The following is a 27950-nucleotide window of genomic DNA, read 5'->3' as shown; positions in this document are numbered from 1 at the left end:
ATGTGAAAGAACTCAGGGTTTTTTTTTCCCCTCTTTCTTCTTCAAAGCCACAAATGTTTAATTAAGTGTCTCACTCTGGTCTCGAAAGGGCAAGAGAGATTTTCAAACAATTTGGACTCTCTTTGAAAGCCAGATCTCTTTATCTCTTGGGACCTGACTTCACTTACGAAGGTCTGAAGGGGGGAAGACTGGAGAGGAGATATTAAGATGTCCCTGAAAGGAACGTGAGTTCATTGGGTTTGTATTGAGAGGGCTCTCAGTACCACTCAAGTTGCAGATAATGGATGACAGCTACTCAATGAGCATGCAAAGTTAATGTATTTGCCATCTAAAAAATAAATAAATGGAAACAGGCATTATTTATTCCTTTGAGTTAAATAAGTTCAGACATGCCAATCAAAGATTAATCCAGAAAAAACAAATCAAGCACTTTTATGGGCAGACATTTCTCAATCAGTTTCAAGGCTTCTATTTTACCTCCATTGGGATAATCACTCAAAAGACAGGACGAGAGAATATGCTTTGTTTTGAGAGAGTTATAGCTTATGTCCTCAGGTAGAAGAACACAGCAACAAAAGAACAGGCATCAAAGGTAATCTCTCTCTCACACCACACTTATCTAATCATGGCTAGGCTTCGCGAACGAAGATTTGGGAAGGGCTCTACCCACGTTTCTTGCAAGCGCGTTGGTGGCTAAAAAGGCCAATACGAGAAAGGCAAGTCCGGTTGCAAAAGGCACAGCAGAAAGACTCCTTAGATGGTATATTCTGCAAGGCACGATTCTTTCTGCGTTGTCTTTTCTCCTCAAGGGTGATCCTGCGTGCTTTCTCAAAAGCATCAGCAGCGTTATAGATGGTGTGACTCCAGGCCTCCTGATTGGAGGCCAGAGTAGACCAGTTATGGTGATCAATATGCCCAAGGCTGAGTTGTTGCTTTAGGGAGTCCTTGTATCTTTTCTTCGGGGCTCCTCTCTTGCGGCAGCCAGAGGCAAGTTCACCATAAAGCAGGATCTTAGGGAGGCGGTGGTCCTTCATCCTGGAGACGTGCCCTGCCCAACGCAGCTGCATTCTCAGTAGCATGGCCTCAATACTTGTGATTGCCGCCTGTTCAAGAACAGACTTCTCTAATATACACAAAGAAAAGCACAAATACCTAAACTAAAAAATAACTTCATTATGAATACTATTTATAAACTTCATGTCCAGTTAGACAGTGGCAGCACGAAGATCTCCTTGCTCAAATTAATAGCAAGCTATTTAATTTCATAGAATCATAGAATAGTTTGGGTTGAAAGGACCTTTGAAGGTCACCCAGTCTGACCTCCTTGCAATGAGCAGGGACATCTTCAACTAGATCAGGTTGCTCAAAGCCCCATGCAACCTGAACTTGAATGTTTTCAGGGATAGGGCATCTACTACCTCTCTGGGCAACCTTAGTGTTTTATCACACTCAAACTTCTTCCTTATATCTAATCTAAACCTACTCTTTTTTAGTTTAAAACCATTACCGCTGGCAACTGGCTCTGCTAAAAAGTTTGTCCCCATCTTTTTTATAGGCTTTCTTTAAGTACTGAGAGTCAGCAGTCTCCCTGAAACCTTCTCCTCTCCAGGTATGTCTAGTTTTGGGCTTCTCAGTACAAGAAACACAAGGAGCTACTGGAGAGGGTCCAGCGGAGGGTCACAAAGATGATGAGGGGTCTAAAGCCAATTCCTTAACCACCGAACAGTCCACTCATCAAATCCATATCTCTCCAATTTAGAGAGAAGGATGTTGTAGGGGACCATGTCAAAGGCCTTACAGAAATCCAGACAGATGACATATGTAGCTCTTTTTTTGTTGCTAATTTTATTTATTTTTATTACTAATAATTTGGTTCCAATTAAAAAATACACTGAAAGCAAAACTCTTTGGAATTGCCATTTAAGGGATATGAAACATTTTTCTTTAAGTAAACACTATTGTTGAGGCTTCCACATATGTTTCAAGACAACTGATTTTTTTTCTCCCCATTTGTTAGGGAACTAGGATATAATGGCCTTGTTTTGATGTTGACTTTTGAAACATTTCTTTTTAAAGTTACTTCAATCACAAAAAGTCTTTCAAAAAAGGGAAGAGTTTTCTCCCACCACATTCCACTTTATAGCTGATGTCTGTCTCCTCACTATCTCTTGTTTATTTTCATTACAAAGGTTATGATCCATTTTTTCAGGCTATCCAGCACATAGTGACTCATCCTTTTGATGTAACTCTATATAGCACTGTTGGTTGCTTATTTATTTATTTTTAAGAGAGCCTGATAAATTGCAAGGCTAAACTCAGACACAAAAGGCCAAAGAATCCTATTTTCAACAAGAACTGGACAAACATTACCTTTTTTTTTTTCTACCTGCCCTCAAGTCACGTATATGCTTTCTTCAGTGAGGGAAAAAAGAGAACAACCTTCTAAACAAAGAAGCAAAATAAAAATTCTTGAAGCCGACCGTCCTGCTCTTAAATTCCTTTTTGCAATCTCTCTCTACCAGCCTAGTACAAAGCAGTTCCAGCTGACAATGACTAAGCAACTAGCAAGCTGTGAACTTCTGTGTTTGCTCAATTTTTATCTCATCTTTCCAAGTCAGTGGTTCTCATATATTTTACACTAGCTTCTATGTGTCCTCCTACTACCTCACACTGTTCCCACCACACACAAACTACCAATCTCCAAGCAGCCCAGCACCCAAGCATAAAAGCCCCTACCACTGTCCTCTCTCCACAAAGCCCTTCTACCTCCTGCTTAGACGAACCTGCATTTAGTCTCCCTTCCACGTCAACGACTCAGGCTGTGCTCTCCAATTAGCCAACCTTTCAACTTTTTGCATTCCAGGAGTCACAGCAGCCTTTCACAGTTTCTATGTTCCCAGAGGTTATAACAAGAGCTACCTCTTTTGCTCCTCACACTGCCTTATATCCCTTCTTTTTCCCCTCTATTCTCATGCTTCAGCTCCCTCCGAGAGAGGAAAGTGGGGCTCTGCCCAGGGCTCTGAGTCAGTGACTCATAAAACAGTTCTGTGGTGCTCACAAGAGGATCCTGATTTATTAGGCTTCATAGTGGCTACCACAACACAAAATAAAGAAAAAGGTCAATATTAAGGACAACTTCAGCAAGACCAACAGGCTATGTTATGCTGGTTTAAGTTCATAGCCGAGAGTGATTAAACAGCTTTCATTTGTCTCTTGTTCCACACCAACAGATTGGTGCTAAATTCTTTCTTCACTGCACCAAACCACATATTCAAAAGAATAAACAGTAAAGCCTGACAATCTAATAGAAAAGAAACAAACTCATTTCTCAAGAAAAGGGAAGAACAAAATTATTATCAGGCACAGAAACAGGAAAAGATGCACTACAGAAAAAAAACCACCGGTTTTGGTTCTTTTAAAGTCATTGTTTGGTTGGGGGGTTTTGTGGCATTTTTTGGCAAGGTGCACAACAAGGTTGCTTATATATAATTGCTTGATTACTGTGTATCCAATTGCTTGGCTACTATGAGACATTTTCAGATATCCCAAAAACAGTTAAGCAAAGTGATGAATGAGAGAATTTTCTTGTTTGACTGGTTCAACATACAAGCAAACCTGAGTGCTGTCTGTATTCTGGAAGACAAGTTTGGTAAAATAGTTACTAAAAATCAGCTACTGGGTAAATATGTGTGGTTTTTTAAAGAAATACTTAGTATTTGATCACTTTTAAATGTTTGTTACAAGAGTCAAGGGTTGAAAAGCCTACTAGCAGTTTGGCAAGATAAGTAGGGAAATCTGGAGTCCTGAATGAGGGATAATCTTCTGTACATGAACCTACAGTGCTGTCCTTCCTCACCCAACACACAGCTGTTGCATTCCTGCTACTGAAATTTCATAAAGGAAAAATTAAACTGTGTGAGTTGGTCAGTGGCTGACAAAGTGGTCAAATCCCAACGAGAATCTCATAATTTTAATTTTGCCTTATCTTTCTAAAGCTCACCCCACAAGCAACCAAAGCAGCAAGCATGAAGGGAAGAGCTCCCATATCCACAGCTACCTGAAGCAGAGTACAGCAAGGGAGTTACTCCAAGAGCAGCCCTCTTGTTTTCTCCCAGTGAAGTCTCCTCACTATTGCCTTACCACAATACTGTGAATTATGACCACAGATATCCAGTCTTGAGAAATGGAATATTTGTAAAGCATCAATATGAGATAATAAAAGCTTTTTTAAAAAGTTAAGTTAGCTGTAAACACAAAACTCCAAATCGGTAAATCTGGTCACTTCTAACACAAAGAGTTTTGTCTTAAAAACTACACCACAAACTGGGTTTACCTAGTGGGATTCACAAGAGGCCCGGGGTAGTAGAGGAGTAGGGGAAAAATATCCCCCAAACCTCTTACCTTTTCAGACTAATTTAAAATTCCCATTTTAAAAAAAAGCTATTATGTATTTGTCATAGGTTACTTATCACAGTGATTTTCTATTCTAAAAAGGGGCATTCTTGGCACAAATAGCTCACAATAGCCCACTTGAAAACCTAGCAAACAACCTGAACATTTGAAGAGGAAAATGACTCAGTTTGTATACAGTAGAAACATTGTGAAAGGGGGAAGGAAAGCCCGAAGAACATTTTAGCTACTCTGGGAAGCAGAAAAGATATTCAGATGTTCCCTGCACTATTCATGGAAAGAAACAGAAACACTAGTGTAGACTACCTTCTGGGGAAAACAATTTGACAAGAATTATTACAGAAGATTGCACTGTAAGTTCAATTAATCTATAGCTCTGTGAGAAATAAAGAATCGGTTTTATTACAAGCAAATGAATTTAGCAAATCACTAACATAAGAGTTTTTCTTTACTAACCTATAGGGCATATCGTGGAGCTGTAAGACGCCGGATTCAGCCTGGATCCGGTGTCAGGGAAACATGCGAACGGGAATAGGGAACTGTAAATGAATATTGGTAAGGAAACCCCTTATACCACATGGCTGGTCCTGGAAGCTGCCATGCTGCTGGACACTCCACCTCCCAGCACGACAAAGCCAACCAGAAAGAGGGGAACACCTCTTCTATGACGTAAATGGGGTTGAACCTTAAGAATGTTTAAAAAGCGGGACTTTTGAATTGAAGGGCGTGTTCCTGGGAACCCTGCATGCCTAGGACACCCAACACGTGTTGTAATTTTTCCTTTTTGTTTTGTTCCTTTTGTTTTGCAACTTTTGCCATCTTTCTAAATTCAATAAATGAGATTTTTTTCTCTCAGCTCTTGACAAAAATATCATGAGTAATCATATACAGTAAAGGGGGAAGTCCTATCCGGCACACTTAATTTTTCAAATGTAGAAATAAACAAGTCAAACTCTTTTAAGTTTCCTAAACATTTAGAAATAGTCTACTCTCATCTATTAGATGTGATTTCCATTCAGAGACAAGGTAATTTCCTGCTCAACACAGGGCAAGTTAACTACCCCTGGTCCATAGCCTGAGAAATACATCAAGAATCAATGAAGGCATAGAACACAACTGCCCTCAGTACAGCAGATCTAGTCAAATGTCATGCTTCTATAGAGTCTTTAATGATATCATTATCACCTCACTTATTTAAAGCGAGTATATGCAAAAAGAAGCAACAATTCATGCTGTGCAGGAAGTTAATGAAATGCATTTACTCACCATTACTAAAGCAACAATGAAGTGGCAAGTATTGGGTAAACCACGTTTCATAACAAGATAACTTGTGGGAAAGTTAAGTCAGAGGTTTCCTCTACATCAAAGCAATTTACTTTGGATTGGTTGGCACTTAGAATACTGTCCTGAAATGCACAGAAGTGACAGAGGTACCAGTAGATGATTTTCACAAAGAACAGATTTTCCTCAAGTACTTATGTAATATCCAAGCTAAGAAGCTCATCTTAGGGCAAAGTATGGAGTGAATACAGAGTCTCATCCCAAGAGACAACATCCATAGTCAAAGCAAAGACACAGTATGTGTTCTCCACGCTATGCCACTACATGAAAAACACCAACCCCTTGTACATTTTGTGATACCTCAGAAAGGTAGTTACCTATTAAACATGGAGTGTCTACATCCCATGTAGTTTGAACTTTGCCCCTCACCCCTCAACACTGCCTATTTCCCCATTTCAACAGCTCCATAGGTAGGTTTTCCTGCATCCTTTTCTGTGGTCCCTGTCTCTTCGAATTTTATAGAATGGAAATGTAGCTCAGGACTGCATGAACCATGGAGTAGCAGAGAATCTGAAAGATAAATATTGAAATATTTCAGAGTTGTAATGTCCAGATCATGTCACAGATCTATCCAAGATGGGACAAATCAGGAAAATATACTTTATGTTCCTTATTTGTAAGGTCTGTTATTCTTTCTTCACTAGCAAGACTGAAGATGACCTGTCTTCTTGCAGGAGAAAGCAACACATTGTGTGAAAAAATGAAAATTACTTAAAACAACAAATATAACTAATGGTAACTCAATTAAAACCTACATCAGGCACCTCAAAACAACAAAACATTTTGATTTAGCACCACTGCCTAACTCTTGAGTAAGAAAACAAGACCAATGTGGTAAAGAAAAGCTTAAAGGAATTGCAAAAAATCCCAACAACATCTGGGATGAGAAACAGAGGAAGAGCTACAATATTATTCTGTCGCTTTGGAAAGGAAGGTATTATTCTGACTACTTATAGATTGTTAGCAAAATCATTCTGTTCCATTTCTTGCTGATTCTTGTGGAACAATCTGGATCTTCCTTTTCAGCCTCTCAGATCGAAAATTTACTGCAAATTTACTTTTTATTTGTATTGTCTAGACAGCCAGTAAAAATGGGACAGGCATGTAATTGAACATAAATATTGGAAAAGTTCACAATTTAAGAAGGCAAAAAAAGGTTTTACAGCTTAATTTTTTCAACTGGATGTGCTTATTCTGTCGGATTAATCTTTTCAAAGCAGCCAGAAATTGTTGATTTTAATTTGAAATTTAAAAAGGAAATAATTTTCTTGCTATAAAATCATGCCATATATAAATAAGAGTAAAAAGCAAAGACTACGCGTTCCTTTCACCTGCTGGGAAAAGAAATCTGAGCTCCTGTAAGCCTGTTATAGGCTATATTGTGTTGCTTAATGATTCCCACAGTAGCTGACTCATCCCTGAATTCACAGCCATCTTCTGCGTTCTATCAGGCAGATATTTGTTAAATGTTTTCCATTTCCACACATGAAATATAGTGTTTCATTTTGCACTCCTGTTTCTTCTCTTTCTTTTCCCAAGACAGATTCCCCCTTTTCACCCCACTTCTCCATTCTAGCCTGCAAAATAGTTCAACCAGATACTGTGCTCTTTGACGGAAAACAATTTTTTTCCCGTCTTTCAGACAAACACATTAAAACTTTACTCTGAGCAAGCAGGTCTCCTAATATATAGGTAAAAATGTTTCAAAAAAATTGTACCATGTCATTAATCTACAGTAAGTTAGAAACAAAGTCCACAAATGAGCTAGACAACCTCAATTCTAACAAACCCTAAGTACAACATATTTACTTTATTGTATTTATCCTTCTAAACTGACTTTACAAAACAAGTCAGTTCAGAACTATGAGAAATTTGTTGACACCAGACTTGAAATATTTCATAAGAGTATAACTCACTCCCATATGTCCATCTGTGTGCTGAAGTTCACTAGTTCAGCTAAATCAAAAAAGCCCCCAAAGATAAATATAATGAAAAACTGTATCAATAATCTCTATACATGACAGAGAAAACTTAAAGTTGTATGTGATCATATGAAATCTCCACCTCCCAACCTCTGTATATCCAGTGCAATATTGCCAGATTGCATGAAATTTTCCAAATTTTTTTCTTAAGGCCTCGGTGAAATGAGAAAAGTTATAAAACCAAATACTCTTCCTAAATAAGCTATAGAATCAAATGGATCCAAACTATGAATTATTTCATGGAAACACAAATGTTTTTCACTTAGCACAAGGGCCTCAACCTAGAAACCAGAACATTACTATTCAGCACAAAAAGACCTAGCAACATGTAACATGCCCATAAAATGTCTGTGATAGGAACAGCTTAGTGCCCTGATCCCTTTGTAGGTAAGAGAAGTCCTAACCTGTTTTACTCCATCTAGACAAAAGAAGTCAGGTCTGCCTATTCATCCCTCCTCCGCCAGGCAGGTCACCTGATCATAAAAGGAGATCAGGTTGGTCAGACAGGACCTGCCCCTCCTAAACCCATGCTGGTTGAACACATGCTTCAAACTGCCATCATCTGAAAGGCTTGGGAATTCCAGGATAAGGACAGTATTGAGAACATCACAAATACACCTATGGCTACATTGCTCCATCCAAACTTCTGTTTGTGAATTCTGTTCCAGGTCTCTGTTTCAGCAACAGCAATATAGAGTAGAGGTTATATTGATAGGGACCTTCGCAGAGGGGAGCCAAGTATCTCAGACTTATCTTCTCCTTTTCAAAAAATACAATATAAAAGGTACAAATTCTTGGACAACCTGGATTAAAAGAGCAAGTAGGGAAAAAAACGTGCTTGAAAATCTAATTATTTATCTATATCAAGTACCACCAAGGAGACTGGAAAAGCACTAGGTATCCTACTTTTTTCTTCCTTTTTTTTTTTTTTCAAAACTAAGATGTGGTATTCCGAACACTAGAATGGCTTCTTGAACAAATATATAATTGTAAACAATTCAAGTAAAAAGTCACAGATTAAACATTCAATAGTTCTGAAGGCAAGAACTATCTCAGATGTCACCAAAGGTATGAGATCTACTCATAAATAAAGTCTGTTCCAAAAGACAGAAGGATCATGTAACACGTTTTAAAAGTAGAGATACTTTTCAAAGTCACTTGATTCTCCTAAAATTTCATAACGAAGTATAGTTTGATACTTACATAGACCCTTGTACTAACACTGCATTCCAAAGACAGCACAACAAGAGTCAGTATTTTTGTATCTCATGGTTTTGTTAAGAATATGCTTCTGTTATACATAATTCTCTAAGCATCACTTAACCCATCTGAACATATCTTGATATATTACTGAGCAGCCTGTACCACCGGCAGCTAAATGCAAATCTTAAGAAATAGATTTGCCATTTAACTCCACTACTCCAGAGTTGCTTATTTACTTGTCTAGAACAGCTTAACTGAAATTTGACATTAATTTTTCCTAACTTCACAAGCAACCTCTTCTACACTTGCTGTCTCAGAAAATTAAAAGTTGAACTGAAATTACACCTCTTGTGGGCTAGATTGATAGAGCCAAAAATTAAGCTTACATATATTACTGCTTGCTCAACTTATTGCCTCTGGCCACCAAAAGCTGAAGGACTGGTGGTTCAGCATATTTACAGTTGCATGGGAGATCAACCTTAGGAAGTATCCCAGACATTTACTGTTTAGGCCCATGCTCACTAACATGGTGGTAAAAAGACATGGGTAAAGAAGAGTCTTTGTACTGAAAGTGCACTTGGCAACTTAGTGAGACAGATCTGGAGAGTTCCTAACTTTATAGAATAGGGAATTTGTGCAAGCAAATGGTTACAGCTAGATCTTTCCTTTTATAGGCAAAAAGGAAGAATTTCGAAGGATTGCATAACTCCTACCCAACGACAAACATGTAGCAAGGCAAATCAAAGACTGGTTCAGAGAAAACACCTTTTTAAAGAAGCATTTTCAAGCCCGGAAAAGGTTAAACTGTAGGTCTACCTTATACTAGGTAGTACAAAATAGATGCTTCGTTATCTCATCCATGGTCATTTCAAGGCTTGATGATAGTATTCTCTTCAAAGTTGTCCAATGTCTCTATAAATGGGAGGGTGAATATGGGAGGAGAGCTATGCTTTTGATGTATGCTGTCTCCAGCTGGAGAGTGTCAACTTGAATGACAATGCAATTTATCATTTAGTATAGTGAAGCATTTTTGTAAACAGTTTATCTACACAATTTTATGTTTGAAATATAGTTGCATAGAAAGCATGTAATGACTTTGATTAGGCCTGCAATCTCCTGCATTCAAGAGGGCATTAAACAACTACAGTTGTTCAAGACAAGTTTAGAAGTAATTAAGAAATATCCTTTATAAAATGAGTGTGTGACATGCCTCAAAAAGTTACTCCCAGAAAGGAGTATAAAACTGTTAACTATCATCAATAACACCAAACTCACCAAAATGCAAAATATTGTACTAAGACTTGTTGATGAACTAAGGGAAGAACACAACAACCACCTAGTGCAATAAAGGCAAGGAGAAACAGAACTATACACTCCATATTGCAAAGCTGCTATCAGTCCTAATCACACTCCTAAGCCTAGAATATTCTGCTAATAAACAAAAGAAGTTTGAGATCCAGTATTTAACAAAAAGAAAGTTGCAAAGAATCAAAAAAAGCCGAGTTGTGTTGTACGCAAAGCACATATTGAAGATGACATTTCAACAATCCAATACTCTGGAAATACAAAACCACTAATCAATAAAACAGCTAACTATGCCAACCATCAACAACAGCCATATGGAGCAAAGTTTCATCCCATACCATTGAGGCTAAAAAGTCAAATACACAAAAGCCAAACACTAATCCAACTAGAAGCCAAGGAAAGAACATTTCATGAAAGTGTATTCGAAGTATGAGTAGATACTTCTACTGTAATAACAATGTCGCTACAAAACAAAATCAGAGGATTTTTGTTCATTTCCTAGTACTATATGGAGAAAAAAAAAATGTTATCTATAAAGCAGTTATGTTTTTTAAAAAAAGGCTATTAGTACTTGAAGGGAGACATGAATTATTTTAAATTATTAAATTAAATTCTTTTAAAATACAAAAAAAAATGTAAACACGGGGTAGAAACTAGTGGGGTAGAATGAAATGAAACATACACTGGGTAAGGCTGCCTATATTACGTCGATTTTTCATTGAGACCTTTTAAACAAACTACAGAACTACAAAGAGTTTTCCATCTACTGATATATAACAGAAAATGGAATGGTAGCAGAAGGAAGCAGTGTTTATTTTTTCTCATAATCTCTGCATTAAGGAGGTTAAGCAATACATATATTAAAATACATATATTTAAACAAAGTAATTCAAGTCTTACATTGCCTTAAAATGAAGCAAAACTTAGAAAGCAAGAAAACACATACCTGATATACCCTGAGATTCTCTTTGTAGATCACAGTACCACAGTCTGTTCACTGGATCACAGCCTTCTCTAATAGACAGCAAGACATATCGACCATCATCTGACACCTATAAGAAGTTATAGAAAAATCAAAGACAATTCATCCTCTGGAGAAAAAAAGTCTAACTTGAGAAGTTACTACCTAAACCCCGAGGAAAAAATGAATTGATTCTACAGTTAGTTGAGTAAACAGACAAGTATGGAATATGAGAACTCACCGAGAACCCACATTCATCACTTACATCAATAAATAACATAAGTACAGACTGCTAACGTTTCAGGAGATCAAAATGAAACTATTATCTGTTTATTTTCACCATGAATTAAAACAAAGAAAGTTTATTATTATTAAATGTATTCCAGCTAAACAGGTGTTTAAATAAGTCACAGCAGATATCTCCTCCACTGCGGACCTCCATAGGCTGCAGAGGCACAGCCTGCTTCACCGTGGTCTTCAGCACAGTCTGCAGGGCAATCTCTGCTCCAGCACCTGGAGCACCTCCTCCCCCTCGCTTTGTCTACTGTGGCAAACTAAATGACACTCAGAATTTTGATTTTCGACCTTTTCATTATGTTTACATACACAAAAATCTAGTGCTGCTGTTAAATGAGCATTAAGTTATAAATTTTCTGAAGCTTCTGGTTCATTTTTGCACATGCATGACACACGACAAAATTTTCGAAATGAATCCTTCTTGCTACTTGGGCTTTGCAAACATACTCTGTTTCCTGGCAAAGCTTTTGAAAGTGCAAGCCCAACAAGGCAAGGCAGGAAGTAACAAGAAGTCATCAACTTAAAGTTTCTCTCTCCTGACTGAGCTGTTTTGAGTATATTCCATAAGTACCATAGATGTTTAATTAACTGAGCTGACACAGGTCGTTTCCTGTCCATATTGTCCTTACATGACAGTATCTAATGGAAATTTAAACCCCTAATCAAAAAATATGAATTCGGGTTCTGGCAACTTTCCACTTGGCCCTAAACACATCTTCAAAGGATTCTTATTCATACATTGTCATTACTTCTTAGACATATTTCGGTTAATATTTGTAACATTAGTTGTGCAAAATATCTGTAGAATGAGTTAAGCAAAATAAATTTCAGAATAATTAGGTTCTAACGATACTGCTATTCAAACAAATCCACAGTTCTGAAGACACAAGAAGGGGACCTAGTAGAATAGAGACAAATGTCAGTGTATGAAAGCTAACAAAAAAGCCCCAACAACCAAAGACTCCTCAAAACAAAAACAAACTCCAAATGAGTGTTTCCAAGTTGTATTTTTTACAGGCATTTTGTTAACAGCTAATTATATGACTAAAAAAAATGTCTACAGAGCTGAAATCTCACAACACAAATAGGAAAGAACACCTAAGATTCCTACTGGACCAAATAAAAAGCCCCATTATATGAAACAGCAAAGATACCTTTAATAGGGCAATCTGCAAAATTGAGACATTTTGTTTCCTTCTTCCTAGAAGGGAGTCTATCCAGAAAAGGAAGCCAAGATTAGGTGATCTTTCTTGAAAGAAGCATCATAAGTGTTTTATTAGAGAAACAATAACTGAAGGTGTCAGTTTTAATTAAGAAAATTACTGCAATACACTGCTTAAACATCCGTCCATACCTGTAAAAGCACCAAGTTTCCTCCTCTTCCTCACAAACTCAAAAAACATACCAAGTGATTGTAAGTGGTATATAGAAATATAAATTTCAGTTAAACTCAAGAGTATGACACACAAAATTCTTTCAGTCACAGTCAGAACCCATGTAAATTTGTTCTTTGATACTGAGTTAAACAGTTAAGAGAAGACCGATTGCTTTCCCCAAGAAAGAACACTGACTTGCAAATTTCTGATGTTGTTACAAAGGCAATTGAGAACCTCTGATGACAGCAAATCTGAGTACATCTAATGAGTTTTTCCTTCATTATTCCCAGCTGGACTAGTTAAGAGTTGATAGCAGTTTATGTTTAATTTGAAGTAGGAACTCCCAATGCATCTTGCTGGTGAGATACCAATTATGTCTGTCTAAAGCTATTCTTACATCAGTGAGTTCTATAACCCAAAGGAATTTGACAGAAACAAGACAAGATACAGTTGACTGCAGCATGCTTAAATGTTTAGCATTATACCGCAGATTTAGACATCCACATTGCGAAGTTACAGTTTGGTGAGCAAATCTTGGCAGCAGTATCAGCTTAGAAGGTCTCCACCTCTAGCTCTTTCTACTGCTATACTCGCTTGTATCCATGCAAGTTCATTCCCTGTGTCATGTCAGTACAATCATCTGCCATTTGTGAAGTAAACCAGTCTGGGGAACTGATCCAGCTGAAAAAAATAGCATGTTAAACAAAAAAAAATTAAAAAAAAATTCCAAAACAAACAAAACAAAGAATCCAGGAGGGGAAGGAGGAAATTAAAAAAAAGACGTAACACAATAAAAAAAAGAAAAATAATAAAAGAAGTCCCTCTGCCATATTACTATCTCAGTCCATTCATTGTGCAGTTGCACAAATGGCCAAGCTAACACACTGCACCAAGCAGCTGGAAACATGAATAATAGGGGCAGAGATTGCTTAAGGCAGCTCAGATTACAGCACTGACGAATGTGGAATCACAGCCTGAATGCCACCGACTCTATACTGTAAACAGACAGTATCTTGGGTTTCAGGATGGCAAAAGGAAATAGGATTTACCAACTATCATTTGGGTTATTCTTATACTGCTACATCATCTTCATGAGTTGAACTGCAACCCTTGTTCTTGGCTCACAAATTTATGAACTGAAATTTCATACTAGCATCTCAGTCAAATCTTAGAATGCATTCATGGTTCAGCATAAGGGAGACAGCTGTAATGTCAGACCTGGTTTCCTCCATCTCAACTGAAAAGGAAACACATTTCAGTAATTTCTGAAGGAGCTCTGGAATGCCACTCGGTGTATATTTCTCTCATTAAAATAATTACTATCATTTCAAACAACACCCACTGGTAAAAGTAAGGAGGTTATAAAGCAATTGCAACTCTCAAAACAACATTTAGGATCTGTCAAAGCAGGACAGAAAAGATCCTGTAGCCTTTCAATTAGAGCTTTGAAAAACCTTCAGCATAACAATGATTTTATCAGCATAATACAGCACTAATCCCTAACTCGGCACTAGTAAAGGAAGGATTATTTCAAAGAGCTGACATTGGTACATAGCTTTTAGCTTCACTACTGCCATTCAGTCACTTGGCAATTTTGAATTTGTTGTATCTATTATTTCCTAAACATTTGTTGTGACCATCATTACACCATACCAACATACACAGCAGTATCATTAAGATAGCTGTGCTCCCAAGTACTATTTTATTTAATCTTTCAAACATCAAACTCTTTAAAGTAAAACCTTTATAGAGGAGTTTTAGTTTATAGTGGAGTATTTTCTGTGAATTGTTTTTTTTTTCCCTTAGCAATTTTGTTTCAATGTTACCTGTTTTTCTTCAGTTTGATGAAAAGTAAGCACTGCTTAGGTAAGCATTAAGAGATGAAGTGGTTTACCTGTAACTTCAATAAATCCATGAGTATCAAAATAAGAAAAATTATTTAAAGCCCAATTAGTAAAAGGAATCTTGTAATCACTTAAATATTTTCTTTCATTACAAAATCCAATTGATTCATCATACAAGCCATATAAGGAACACTAAAGCTTTATTAGGATCCACAGCAAAAGCAAAGTTAAATATTTTGTCTAGTAGCAGCACATTTCAGACCAAAAATTCATACATAATTAAACAAACAACAACAACAAAAAGAATGAACAGGAGAAGGCAGGTGGTTTTCAGACTTCCTGGCTTTATGTATCACCCCTCAACTAAAATGTCAATAGGATAGACATTAGAGTGCTCTACTTCCAAGTAATGTGCATGCCAGCAATCCCAGTGACTACTAATGCAAGTTCTTTGAACACTACCTGGATAATCACCACTGCCAGATTTAGGACAAGTAAGAGCTCTTTATATTTAGTTCACAAATAGGGGCCCTTTGAGTGCATAGTATCATACTAAGGCAACTATATATACACATAATTCCTTTTTAAGATGATAAATTACAAGTTTTACTACCTTTCCCCTTTTTATTTTCAAGGTGGGAAAAATAATTACTGCATAATTTGTTTCTGCATAACAACGTACTAAAAATTACAAAAGTAAAATTCAGTTATTAGATAATATGCCTGTATTGAGGAAAAGATAAACTCTCTTCTTTAACTGCAGACATTAACACCATGATAATCTACAACCTGATCTTCATCTGTGGTTATTTTACAAACTACTGTTCTTCATGCACTAGTGCCCTTTGCATTGCTATCTAATGCATTTCTAATGAAACACATCAAATCAATCTCATAGAAAAAAATAAACATCGAAGTTCACAAAAATCACGGACAGAATCAAAGCTTTCAAACAGAGCCAAAAGGTCAAATTACTAACTGGACTCCATGTATCCAGCCACGGAAGATGAAAGCATCCAGAGAAAGAAAGATGGGTGGCAAGAGAGATGCAACTGTGCAATGCATGGCTTTAATAACTAGGAACTAAAAACTCATTGCATCAATAAGCTGCATTTTAACATTGTCACAATTTTCACTAAATGCTATGGATGTAACAGCTTAAAAACACAGAGTGACTGACTAGATTTTTTTTTTTTAAATCTACCTTTAGGGATGTACCTAGTCACCACAATAAAACAGACTCGTAACATCAGTTACTTCCTTAACTTTACATATATACTGCACTTTTGCATAACACTGACCCTGAATATGACTCAACTAAGAAGAATTCACATACAGGAATAATTTCACTTGATGCAGAAATTACCTATCTGTTGTTATTTATGAGTATTTTAAAGCTTTCTATCATAGGAACAAAGGAAAACACCAAAAAGCACATGGCTTCTACAGAGAAAAAAGAAAAATTTCTGTAGAATTTGCTTAAACATTTCATCAGTAAAGAGCAATTATGCTGTCTGAACAGCCTCAAGTGTTTTAATACCACAGATGTGCACATGTTGCCATGCCACAAAGATCTGCCTGCCTGATCACAAAGAACCCTCACCGTAATCTCCCAGCCTTTCAAACTCCACTTTTATTATCTCAATTTTTTCATTAGATAAAATGATTGTGAAGGGTTGGAGTTTTTTTGGTTGTTTTTTTTTTTTTCTTGGGGAGGGAAGAGTTGTAGTTTGGTTTTTTTAATGAAAGGAACATAAAGTTATGTTTTGACATTATCTTTGCAGTGGTTCCAGTAAGTCACTGAAGTTTGCACATACCTCCTGTCACATTTTAAGTTGGAGCAGTTTTTTGAGACTTTAAGGACTGGGGCAAGAACTCCCTTTCAAATAGCGACCTCTTGGGACCATCTGAACAATCCAAGCCACCCGAAGCTGGTACTCTCAGACTGCAAAGGCTTTGTTTTGTTTTCTATTTGCAGAGTACTGGATTAATCGACTAGATTTCAGAAGCCCTCATGATGGGTGATCACAGGATTGCATAATTTCAGGATCAGGTCTGACAGAAACTACTTACTACATTCTGAGAGCAGACTCAACATACTTTTTTCAGGGCATGGATACGGTTATATGTAAATGATAGTCTGATATGTTTTATCCACCCACTTCCCTGGTTAAAAAGTTGCCCTGGGCATTAATTTAAATTCCTTATTCCAGCTGGGTTTTTCTCCTGGGATTTTAGATATGATGTGCTGGTATAAAGAGCCTTTCTATTCTGACCATATTCTTCTGAGCCTCTGCTAAGTTTGAGGTTGAAGGAGCCCTACCAGAGCCACGGAACTGGGATTTTGACCCTAGATCATTGTGCTGACAACTGTTTCAATTCCAACAGGACACCAGGCAGCCCTGTTCAGAAGAGGACCCCAGCAATATGTACATGCATATTTACATCCATTCTCTTTCTTAAGTCTAGTCAGAATAAAATCAGTAATCTTCTGATGTCAGAAACATCACACACAACTTTTACAATTGCCTTCAGTTTATAGTAAAATAAATAAATAATAAAACTACTACCTGGCTGTTTCTTGATAGCAAAATTCTCCAGACCTATTTCCAGGTCTGCAGGAAGATAGTCATAGTAGGCTTCTATTCCAGATCCAGGCTTAACAAAGATAGTGTAAGGTTTTAGAAAAATTCCCACAGCCCTGTTTTAACCATCAGTATGTCTCACTTGAGCAAGCTGACAATGTTTTCAGCCCTTCCCCTCCATGCTACTCACTCTTCCCCTGAGCATGCTGCACTTCAATTTTCCTGCAGCGAAAACACACCACAGCCAGCACACTTTCTCCTAGCACAGCTTACCCCTCTGTGCTCTGAATTTCATTTGCAAGATCACCTCCCTAGTTAAGAGCCACCGATGTTAAGTGACAACTCTAAATAGAAAATAAAAAATTAAAAAAAAAAAAAAGTCAATTCAGAGGCAGTGCTTGTTAAACAACAACATGAAAAATTGTATTTGTTTTACTGTTGGCAGAATTGGGCTACGAGGGTTCCCCTCGCCCCTTTCTTTCTCTCCTGTTTACTTTCCTGCCAGTACTGTAGGGACTTTTAACACTACCAGCCATGAAAGACTCTTATATAACTTATTGTTTAACTTTGAGAATAACAGCCTGTCTGTGAAAGAGAGATATGCTCAGTCAGTCTGGAGAAGAAGCAAGAACATGCCACTTAAATAGAGAAGCATGGGATGTTCCTCTTTTCCCAGAGTAGCTAAGACATTGCAAAGGTTTTAAAAATCTTCATAGCAGACTACCCTCTACTGGGATGTTTATTCAATTAAACTCCATCCCTGCTCTTCCCAACTCCCCCACCATCCTGGAATCTGTACCAGAAATGCACATGCCTTCTCTAAACTAAAAAAAAGGTTTCATAGGCTCTTTTTCAAAACTTATACATATGACTAAAAATAAACAGATAAACATGCAATCCCTTCAAGTGAAGAACTGGAAATACATCTATATTTCTCTGTCAATACCATTTTCAGCACCACAGATTTTGTTTAAATCAAGCATACTTGGGGCTGGTGTTGAATGTGTAATGAGGAAAAAAACCCTGAAGTTATTTTCTTGCATATTGTCTTGTACATATATTAAGCTGACAGAATTTTATACAAGCCCCTTTTGTCCTCATCAGTGACCTAGTTTCTTCTCTCCATTGAGAATACACACCACTCTGACTTCCTACAGTACCTGAGATTACTCACTTTATCTGAAGTATCGTGGCAACATTATTACTGCTGCAGTCTCTGAAGGATCTCCTTCTCAGTGCTTTTCACTTGCAAGCTTGGAATTTCTATTTCTCTTTCTTGGCCCAGTGGTTGCGAGACCTGCAAATTCTGCTCTGAGTGTGAAAGTTTCAACTCTACCCCCACCATAGAGAAAGGTTTGGTAGTTGAGATTAGAACTCCTACACCATAATCCAACTGTTTTCATTGAAGCTTGTGTAAAACATAAAAAGAATCCAATTTATAGAGGGCTCTACCTATTTGGACCAGTAAGGCTGCTAAAATTAAAACATTTATTTATTTATCTGATAGGAATGCATGAAAGCATTCATTTCACAGCATGTTGAGCTGTTTATTTTAAAATCTATGGCAGCATATCAGCACCAAGGAAGCATCAAAAAGCGATATAATTTGATTTTTACTAATAATATTTTAACTTTTCCCCCATTACTTTGTGGTCTTCCATGTTCTCAAACACTTTAAAAAATTCATCAGAAAACTTTTTGGAATGGCCTGAAAAGAAGATTTTTTGACCTGCTGCACAAGGATGAAACCACATTTTGCAATTTCACTGTTTAATTTGGTTTTGGGTTTTTTTATTGCAGAATATTTTTTCTCCTGGCTATTAAAACCCATTTTTTCATTAGTATCACTATAACAGAGCCATATTTTTCAGCTGGAGTCACAGCACAACCCCAGAATATCAGCTGTTTCAAAGTACTCTTACTTAGATGAGTTCATGATTATTTACTGAGGTGGATCTCTGTTTTACCACTCCTTAAAATAGCATTTATGGAACATCTCTGGACATTTATGCCTCTTAGAGGTCAAGAAAACAGTCATAAGCAGCCATACCATTCTATGATATAAAATTTATTAAACAAGAACCCACAGGAGGGAGTTGTTTTCTCCATTCACCGCCCTCCCCACCTTCCCAAGAGTTATGGGGCTGTTTCAGCTCCAGCAGTTTCAAAACTCATAGCTGCACCATATTCTTTCATCTTCCTGTTCTACAGCAAGAGTCAGACTGCAACAGTCCTCCCCCATGGAAAATGAATTTGCCTTCACAACAACATGTGGAGTTTAGCTCATGATATGGGAAAGAAATAATAATAATAATAATGAACATCACTCATGTGAATCAGTGGATACACCACTACAAGACATCTGTCACCAACAGAAAGTCCATTTATTTAGGGAACTAGGGAAAAATAAGGATAATGATTTCTAAATTCCATTTTATCGCCAGTTAAGCTTAACAGAACTGACTAGTTTTTGAAAATTAAAAAAAAAATAAAAATCCAAAGCCCCACTTGCAAGTTTACATTGATATTCAGGTCAGTTGTTAAAGGTACGTTTCATGAATACATCAGATTGTGTAAAAAAGGTTCTTGTTATTCATAGAACCTACAGATAAGCCTGATTTGTACAGAGAAAGCTCAGTGTCATCACTTTGCTGGGAAGCCCTTCGTGTTCTCACTCACTGTCTTATTTTAAATCTCACTGTTCAAATTCTCTGAAAGGATCTGTTTTCTTGCAGCCCACAGAAAAGACTCCCACCAACATTTTCATGGGTTAATGTGTTGAAAAGTGACACAGACCAATGATCAAATTTTTTAAGAGAACAATCTCAGAAAAAAGTAGTCTAGGACCCAAATCAGAGTAAAAACACTTCATATTTATCAAAAGCATCAGACCAAAAAAGACCCTATATAGAAACAAAATGTATTGATTGAACATAGTAGCTAGAAGAATGCAAGGTATTACAATGGGTATTCATCCACTGGAAAAATATCAGTTCCTTGATAAACAGAATGACCAACACTACATTCCAACAGCACTCAGTACACTGAATTGAGCACTGTTAAACCTAATATGAAGAATAAACCCACATATTAATTACAAAACCTTTGCACTATATAGTAGTAGTTCAACAAAATAAGCTTAAGAAATCAGTTCCAGCAGCAGTCACTGGTTCCATTTCCAACAACACAATCTGTACCCTATCTGTGCTGATAAAACTTATTGCAGGGAAATCTAGAATTCTCCAGTTGTGCACACAGTATTAACAGATTTTGACCTGTATGTCTCCATTATTAAATTAAGCAGAATAGACATATTTATTTTTCAGGAAAGACATAACGAAAATAAAAAAAAATATATATATGGCAGGGAATATCCAGATAAGATGATTATTGGAATAAGCTTTTTGCACAGGGAGTGAAAGCTGGGGCTAAATATCAATGAAGAAGAAACAAGAACAGTGACACATTATCTCTCAAAAGATCCTTCTCTGTCCTGGAATGTGTATCAGGCAGAATGACCTCAAGGAAGAAAAAGCATATGAGATTGTGTCATTACAGGCTGGAGGAGTGATTTAAAGCAAACTAGGCAGTCTTATTTTCGGGAATTCTTAATCAATGATTCTTAGTTCAACTGTCACCTCTACAACACTAATAAAACATGTTCTTTTAATAAAATGTTTTCCATTTAACACCTATTATCAGTTGTTAGAATCTGAAACACAGAACATGACAATGACAAGCTGCAGGATGTTTACCATACCTCAGCTCCACCCATCCATTTTGGTTCATCAGGAAATTCAGCACATAGGATATCTTCTGACTGGTTAGTTCCTAATACGTGATAATACAACTTCTGGTGCAGATTAGTGGAGGTCTCAGTGCCTAGTGAAATGCAGATATTTAAACCAATTAGTTCTCAAAGAAATCCAACAATAACCATATGAAACCATTAGAAACATCTGTATCCCTTTGCATATGAAAGAGAAATTCAGCAGAGAGAACTAGGAATGGTTCCAAACTACAACCATTTCCCTCCAAACCAATACCCTCCTCCAAAACAAAATAAAACTTCACACTGCAAACCTCTTCAGTTACCCTTTCCTTTTATTGCTGATAATGTGTTCTTCACATTTAAGATTTATCATTTCAAGCTTTGTTTTCTAGAAAGCAAGCAAAGCAAAGAAAAACAACCCCTCTAATGATGTTTTCACTCCCATTTTACCCTGAGCAACTAAGGGGAGATTTACTGCTAATTAACATTTCTAAAAACCTTCATAATTCCATTTGTTGAAAATATAAAAGTGGTGCATTTTAAAGCACTCAGGAGTTAAAATTTTTTTTTTAATTTTCTTCTTGCAATGTTTTCCAACACTCCAGCTTCTGAACTACAAATATGAGGTAAAAAAACCCCAACAAAAAAAAAGTGGGTATCTATCTTGCAAGTTTGGCAAAATGATAGGCTTCAAGAGCAAATACAGAGGCAAAATTCAGGTTCTCTCCAGTTTAACAAAGAGCACAGCTTCAGAAAACTTTTCAGTAGTTCTGCCTTACAGTAAGAGCTGCTAAATTCCTTTCCTGCTGACACTTCTCAGCAATTTATTCCACTTTGTGTGCTGCTCCTTGACTTTTGCTAGCATAAACATTTTGTGTTGTTGTACTGTGAACCACAGATGAATTAATCTGGTCGAATAACAACAGCCTTATGCGTCAAATTGCTATTCATCAGGTCAGCATCCCAAACCAGCTCATCTATGCCCACACAAATGCATAAGGGGAAAGCTCTAAGTAAGCTGTCACCAGACATCAAATTCTACCCAATAGCACCCTGTATGAAAGCTAAGTAAATCATTCCAGACAAAAAGAAAAGGAATATCAAACTTTTAAAAGAAAAACAGGGGCAGACAAGAAGATACTCACAGCAACTGAGCATAAGCTTTGGCCATACAAGGTGTAGTTTGATCTCTTAACTGTATAAACTAGTACAGCTAACTATTTCAGTATAAACTGAAACATTTGTTGCACCAATGTAGTGCAAAGGTCATTTTGCTTCCACATAGCATGCAATTAGCACACTCATACTTACCATCACTTTTCCCATCTTGTTTTGGATAGCAGTTATAGAATATGCCTCTTCCATCATGGGTCCATACCATGCAACTGAATTTAACTCTCTCCAGTGTATCCGGAAGATCCTCAGGACCCTCTACTTTCATAAACTTGATAGTAACCCAATCAGAGCCACTAGAACTCAGGCCATATGCGAAGTATTCACCATCTTCACTGAACGCATAACCTAGGAAATTGGAAAGAAACAAGATGAAGTGAAAAGCAGCACAAGGAAACAGTATTTTCAAAAAAGTGCTTGTTATTTTGCCACACATCTTTTTATCATCTACTACATGCTAGACAAATCCCAATGGAAAACAGATGAAATTGCGATACTAGTTAAAAGAACTGTGTTCACCAAACACTGAGAAAAGGCGCTTTATTTTCTAAAAGACAGTGCAAGCAACTACATCTGCTATGAGTTGGGATTCACAGCACTTTTATCAATTTGTTCACAGATCCAAGTTTAGGCAAGGATATTCAGTAAGTATTCATGTTCAGTAGCATAACTTATGCTCAACATCTGAATTATGATTTGAGTCATATTTCTTCTACTTTCCTGAGTCTGGGGGGAAGAGTTGGAAAATGAAAATGGACAAAGGTAGAAAACTTAAAAGTGGTATTTTCAGAGAGAAACAGTACCAAAGAAGCCCACAGAAACTGCGATGCAAGCAACGTATCCTCAAATAATGTAAATACCACTTAAAAAATGGAGTCACTGAAAACTAGATGCTGCAAAACCACGAAAACTGGAGTAACTGGAAAGCTTTGTATTAATCACCAGTATTCTCAGATAAGACCTCTGATATCTCCTCACTTTATCCAAACTGTGAGAAAAGCACTATTCTGAAAAAAATTCAGAAGAGCTTCCGTCATAGTTGTTAAGGATGGAATTCACTACTGCAAACCAATTCAAGTCAAGAGACTGAATTATCATAGGTCTGTACAGACCTGAAAGTATTCATCAAAAACAACCAAAAAAAAGTCGTATTTCATAGACATCATAGGTTTGAGAGGTACTACTGTGCACTCACTATTCTCCCTATAAGAACATAGGAGTGGCCACTGATTCAGAGCAAAATTCCACCTAGCTGTCCTCAGGAGTAACCACAATGTGATGCCTACATGAATAAGAACAATCTTATAATCATAGAATGGTTTTGGTTGGAAGGGACCTTAAAGATAATCTAGTTCCTAGCCCCATGCTGTAGACAGGGGCACCTTCCACAAGAAAAAGGTTGCTCAAAGCCCTGTAGAGTTTGGTCTTGAACACTCCCAGGGATGGGGCATCCACAACTTTTCTGGGCAATCTGTTGCAATGCCTCACCACCCTCACAGTAAAGAGTTTCTTTCTAATATCCAATCTAAACCTACTCTCAGTTTAAAGTCATTTTCTTCTGTTTGCTTTGGACTCAACTCCCACTGCCTTCGTTTGATATCCCCTCATTGTTGTAACAGAAAAACCAACTAATCAACCCCTATTTCCTCTGTCTGTGCCCCATGCCACAAATGATTCTGTAGACCTCTATTATATCCTTGCTAAATTGTCCCTTTTCCAAGATGATTGATCCAGGCACACTCAGTTTTTTCTGACCTTTGCTCTATACCCTTGATTGTTCCTACTGTTCTCCTCCAAACAGTATTTCAGAGCCCATTTTGAGCTGAGGAGACTGGAACCATATTTATTATTCCACGCTACGGTATAAACTCCTGGGTTGCTAATGAAATGATGTCTTCTGTTTTGTACTCTATTTCATAGAATCATGGAATCATTAAGGTTGGAAAAGACTTCCAAGATCACCAAGTTGTACCGAACACCACCTTGTCAACTAAAGCATAGCACTAAGTGCCACATCCAGTCGTTCCTTGAACACTTCCAGGGATTAATTTCTCCTTGATAAATAAATTGATATTTGATGTGCTTGTTCGGCTTCTACTGAGAAGCGGGCTAACATTTTCATGGAACTATGTATTACAGTCTAAGCATTGGCAGTCACGTGATCATAGCAGCTTGAGAGTTCATTCTATCCATTCCTCTGCAAATGAGATTAGGACTGTTTGCCCCCTGTGCATCACTTAATTATCTGCACACAGACCTTTACCTGACAATCTATTGCCCACTCACTATTATTAAAGTTTTCCTGTAGCTCTTCATTCATTCCTCAACCTTTACCTGGAATAACTTTGTATTGTCACCAAACTCTGCAACCTGAAGGCTCACTCCTTTTTCTAATATGTACTGAACACTGCAAGTCCTAGCATAGTCCCTAATAGAACTTTACTGGTGATTTCCACTTTGACAGGCCATCAGTAATTCCTTTCCCTGCCCTTAAATCAATCATTTATTCACACCATGAGTTTTCCCTCTGGTTACATGGTTGTTGGTTTTCTAAATGCATTTGGAAGAAGACTTTGTCATAAGACTTTTAGAAATATATGAACTCAATTCCTTATATCTATAGTTCAAGGCAGGACTTCTCACTAAAAAAAAGCCACATTGATTCTTTTCAACTAGGTCACACTTAGAGACGCATTCACTATTTCTGTCCTCTGTTTTTATTAACTGGCCTTGAACAGACTTATAGGACTTCTAGATACAAGAATCTTACTTTTACATTAAGCCACGAGGAAGTGGGAAAGGGGACAGCTAACAGAAATTACAGCCCTAGTGAAAACAAGAAATTCTGTGATTCTCATAAAACTTAATGCCATATTCCTTCACAATCTCTTACTTTTTTAACTTGCTGGCTTGTGTTAAAGATGCAAAATACCATTTTAAGAGAACTTGTCAATAAAAATAACTTTTTGTCCTTGCTATGGACAGCCTCAAGACCTGTTCATATTTCAGTGGAAAACTGCTACAGAGTTGCAAAAAAATGCACCATGAAACGCAACCAAGCTAATTGTGGATACAGTGTAGACTTAGAAGTGTTCTTCTGAAACACTACATAAATCCCCATATGGTTACTGTGATAACTTTGATTAAATTTCCAGTGTCCACTGAAGACTGAGAACCGCAGTCTCACTAACCTCGTAAAGCCACAGTGCCATCTTCAGAAAGCTTATTTGGATCAAGAAAAACTTTGGCATCAGCATCCAAGGAGTCCTGTACATATAAAACTCGCTGGTTCTGCAGTCCTGTATTGTAAAAGTGAAAATACCTAAAAGAACACAAGAGGGGAAAATAAGCGGGAAAACTCTTGATTTTCAGTTAGGCAAGCACAAAAAAACTTGTATGAGATTGTCATGAAGGAAATAAAAGCAGATAAATATATAAGGGAAAACACAAACTCCACAGTAGAGTAGGAATCATGGCTAGAGACAGTAGGATGCATCCAAACTATCTTTTAAAAATAAAAGCTGCATTTGCCACTGTGCATTTCAAAGAATGCCTAGTATACCATAAACTCGACATAACTGTCTGTGTTAAACATCTCTGGCAGCCACAGCATTTCCCTGTTACAAGAACTGGCACGTGTTCCCATTCCTTATGTTCTCAACTTTGTCATTCATATAGCTGCTGTCAATCCATATTGGGTGGTAGACCTATGTTCAAATGAAACAGAACCAAAACTATTTCATCTGTATTTACCAATGTCCCTAAAAGGGTGTTTGAAAGAGTTGTAGGAACTACAGAATTGTCTTTAGCGAGCGATACTCTTCACATCACAAAACACTACAGACCTCAAAGAAATTAAAACCCATATTCTACACAAGACAGAGGTACTACACTTTTCTTCCTTCTCAGAACTTTACTACACAAACATGTGACTTAATAAACCAAATAGCAGCCTCACCTGGGGGAACAGGGGAATTTATGGGGCAATATTCAAATCTAAAAATAAGTTCATCTATCCCCTAAGACCAACCAGTACTTGGATACAAGCATGGGAACCTGGTAAAGCCAGAAGGGGAAACTACTCACAAAGGCCTGGCTAACAGTCTGAGCTAGTAATATGCTCAAGTAGTAACAGTAACATTCAGCAAGTGCAAAACTGAAAGACTCAAAAAATAGAGAAGGAAAAGAAAAGTAATTTTCAGTTTGACCAGGCATTTTCTCATCTATTTCACCTCTGCAATGCTGGGCAACAAGACAGGAAGCAAACCTCAAACGGTGTGACAGGCACAGCACCTCTCAGTACTCCTGTATGCAGATTCTGCAGAACTCTTCAGACACTGTCCTTTATCAGCTGTTCTTCAGCACGAAACCAGAGTAATTAAATTTAAGAATTTTTAAGTGTCATGGGAAGTTTGGATGGTTCTTCAAACAGAAAGTTCCTTCCCTCTTCCCTTACTTAGTGTTACTTAACGTGGTAAAGCCCTTTTGATCGCCTCAAACACCATAATATAGGGGGGTTTTGTATTATTTTTAAATTGCTCTGATTAAACTTCAGCACATGCCAAGAAATAGATATCACTCAGAAAGACTAAAAAGACATCTATTACAATCAGAGTAAAGTGTCATAAATCATAAGCACACTAAGCTCCTGGCATAAGTGTTTTTCCTAGAGGACAGTCAGCTGCATCAAATTAAGACTTTGTATCTTGTAGTGGAGACTACTGCCATGAGCACTTTGCAACATCAAGCCTTAACAGCATTGAAGGTAACCACATCCAGGCATGTTTGCATTGCAGAGAACCAAGAGCAGTCATTGACCAGGCCTGCTCTAGAATCTGTTTCAGCATAGCTACATCTGTATGCATCACATACAAACTAATAAGCTTTGCCTGACTCTCTCAATAAGGCATACTTCCCTGGATGCAGCATTGTCCTAAAAATCTCCACTGATTCTGGGCTTAAACCTGACACCTCTATACACTGACATGCTGAGCCACATCTGTGACAATTGAAATCAACATCAGCTTGGGTACTACCCACATTATCCTTTCACAAAACCTCATACAGTACAGAATTTCCCTCCCTCTATCTATATCTACACCTTCCCCACAGCACAGGTAACTAAAGCAAATTTCCCTCAATATCTGTGCAGAAATCTTAAGGTAATGAGACATCCTCTGCTCTTTCTCATGATCCACAGATGATGGTGAAAACATACGTGGCATACCACTCAACCAGGATCAAACAAATCGAAAATATTGAAAAACCTTATTTGTGTTTCCCATGATTAAGAATGGCTGCTTGTTCCCTCTACCTTTTTCGATTGCTAAAACAATCTTCATTTGTTACTAAGTTAACAAGCGTGTCATCCCTTTACTCTCTTTCTTTAGAAGCCTGATAGCGTTTCTAATAGAAGTCACACAAAATTCAGCAGCAGCTGCAGTTTCCTAATCTTCAGTAAGCCACAGAAGCACCATCTCTCTACCTAGCCACAGAATTAAAACAGGGATACAAGTAGACTAGACATTGGAACATAGCAGGATTTGTTTGTTTCTTAAAAAACAGATCTTTTTGCATCAGTACTCTTAAATCCTCAAAATTATTTTTCCCTTATCATCATGCAAATAAAGAAGCAGTTTTTCACAAGGGAATTCCCACTGCTTTTCACTGGCTATGACTTAACAAAAGAAACCTACCAGTT

General features: G+C 37.3%; 1 protein-coding gene across 1 annotated transcript in view; it reads right to left on the bottom strand.

Moving 5' to 3' along the window:
- PREP (prolyl endopeptidase) overlaps positions 1–27950 on the bottom strand; it is a 95469-nt gene that overhangs the window by 58644 nt on the left and 8875 nt on the right. The window contains exons 4-7 of the mRNA XM_027694115.1: positions 25441–25571; positions 22388–22597; positions 21065–21186; positions 11188–11293 (exon numbers count right to left, since the gene is read on the bottom strand). Coding sequence (XP_027549916.1) covers positions 11188–11293; positions 21065–21186; positions 22388–22597; positions 25441–25571 — 569 coding nt within the window. The remainder of the gene's footprint in view (positions 1–11187; positions 11294–21064; positions 21187–22387; positions 22598–25440; positions 25572–27950) is intronic.

This window comes from Neopelma chrysocephalum, unplaced genomic scaffold (assembly GCF_003984885.1).
Source record: "Neopelma chrysocephalum unplaced genomic scaffold, ASM398488v2 Primary Assembly neopelma1_23, whole genome shotgun sequence".
In the NCBI taxonomy this organism is placed as follows: domain Eukaryota; kingdom Metazoa; phylum Chordata; class Aves; order Passeriformes; family Pipridae; genus Neopelma; species Neopelma chrysocephalum.
This window is presented reverse-complemented; position numbering and strand designations above follow the sequence as displayed.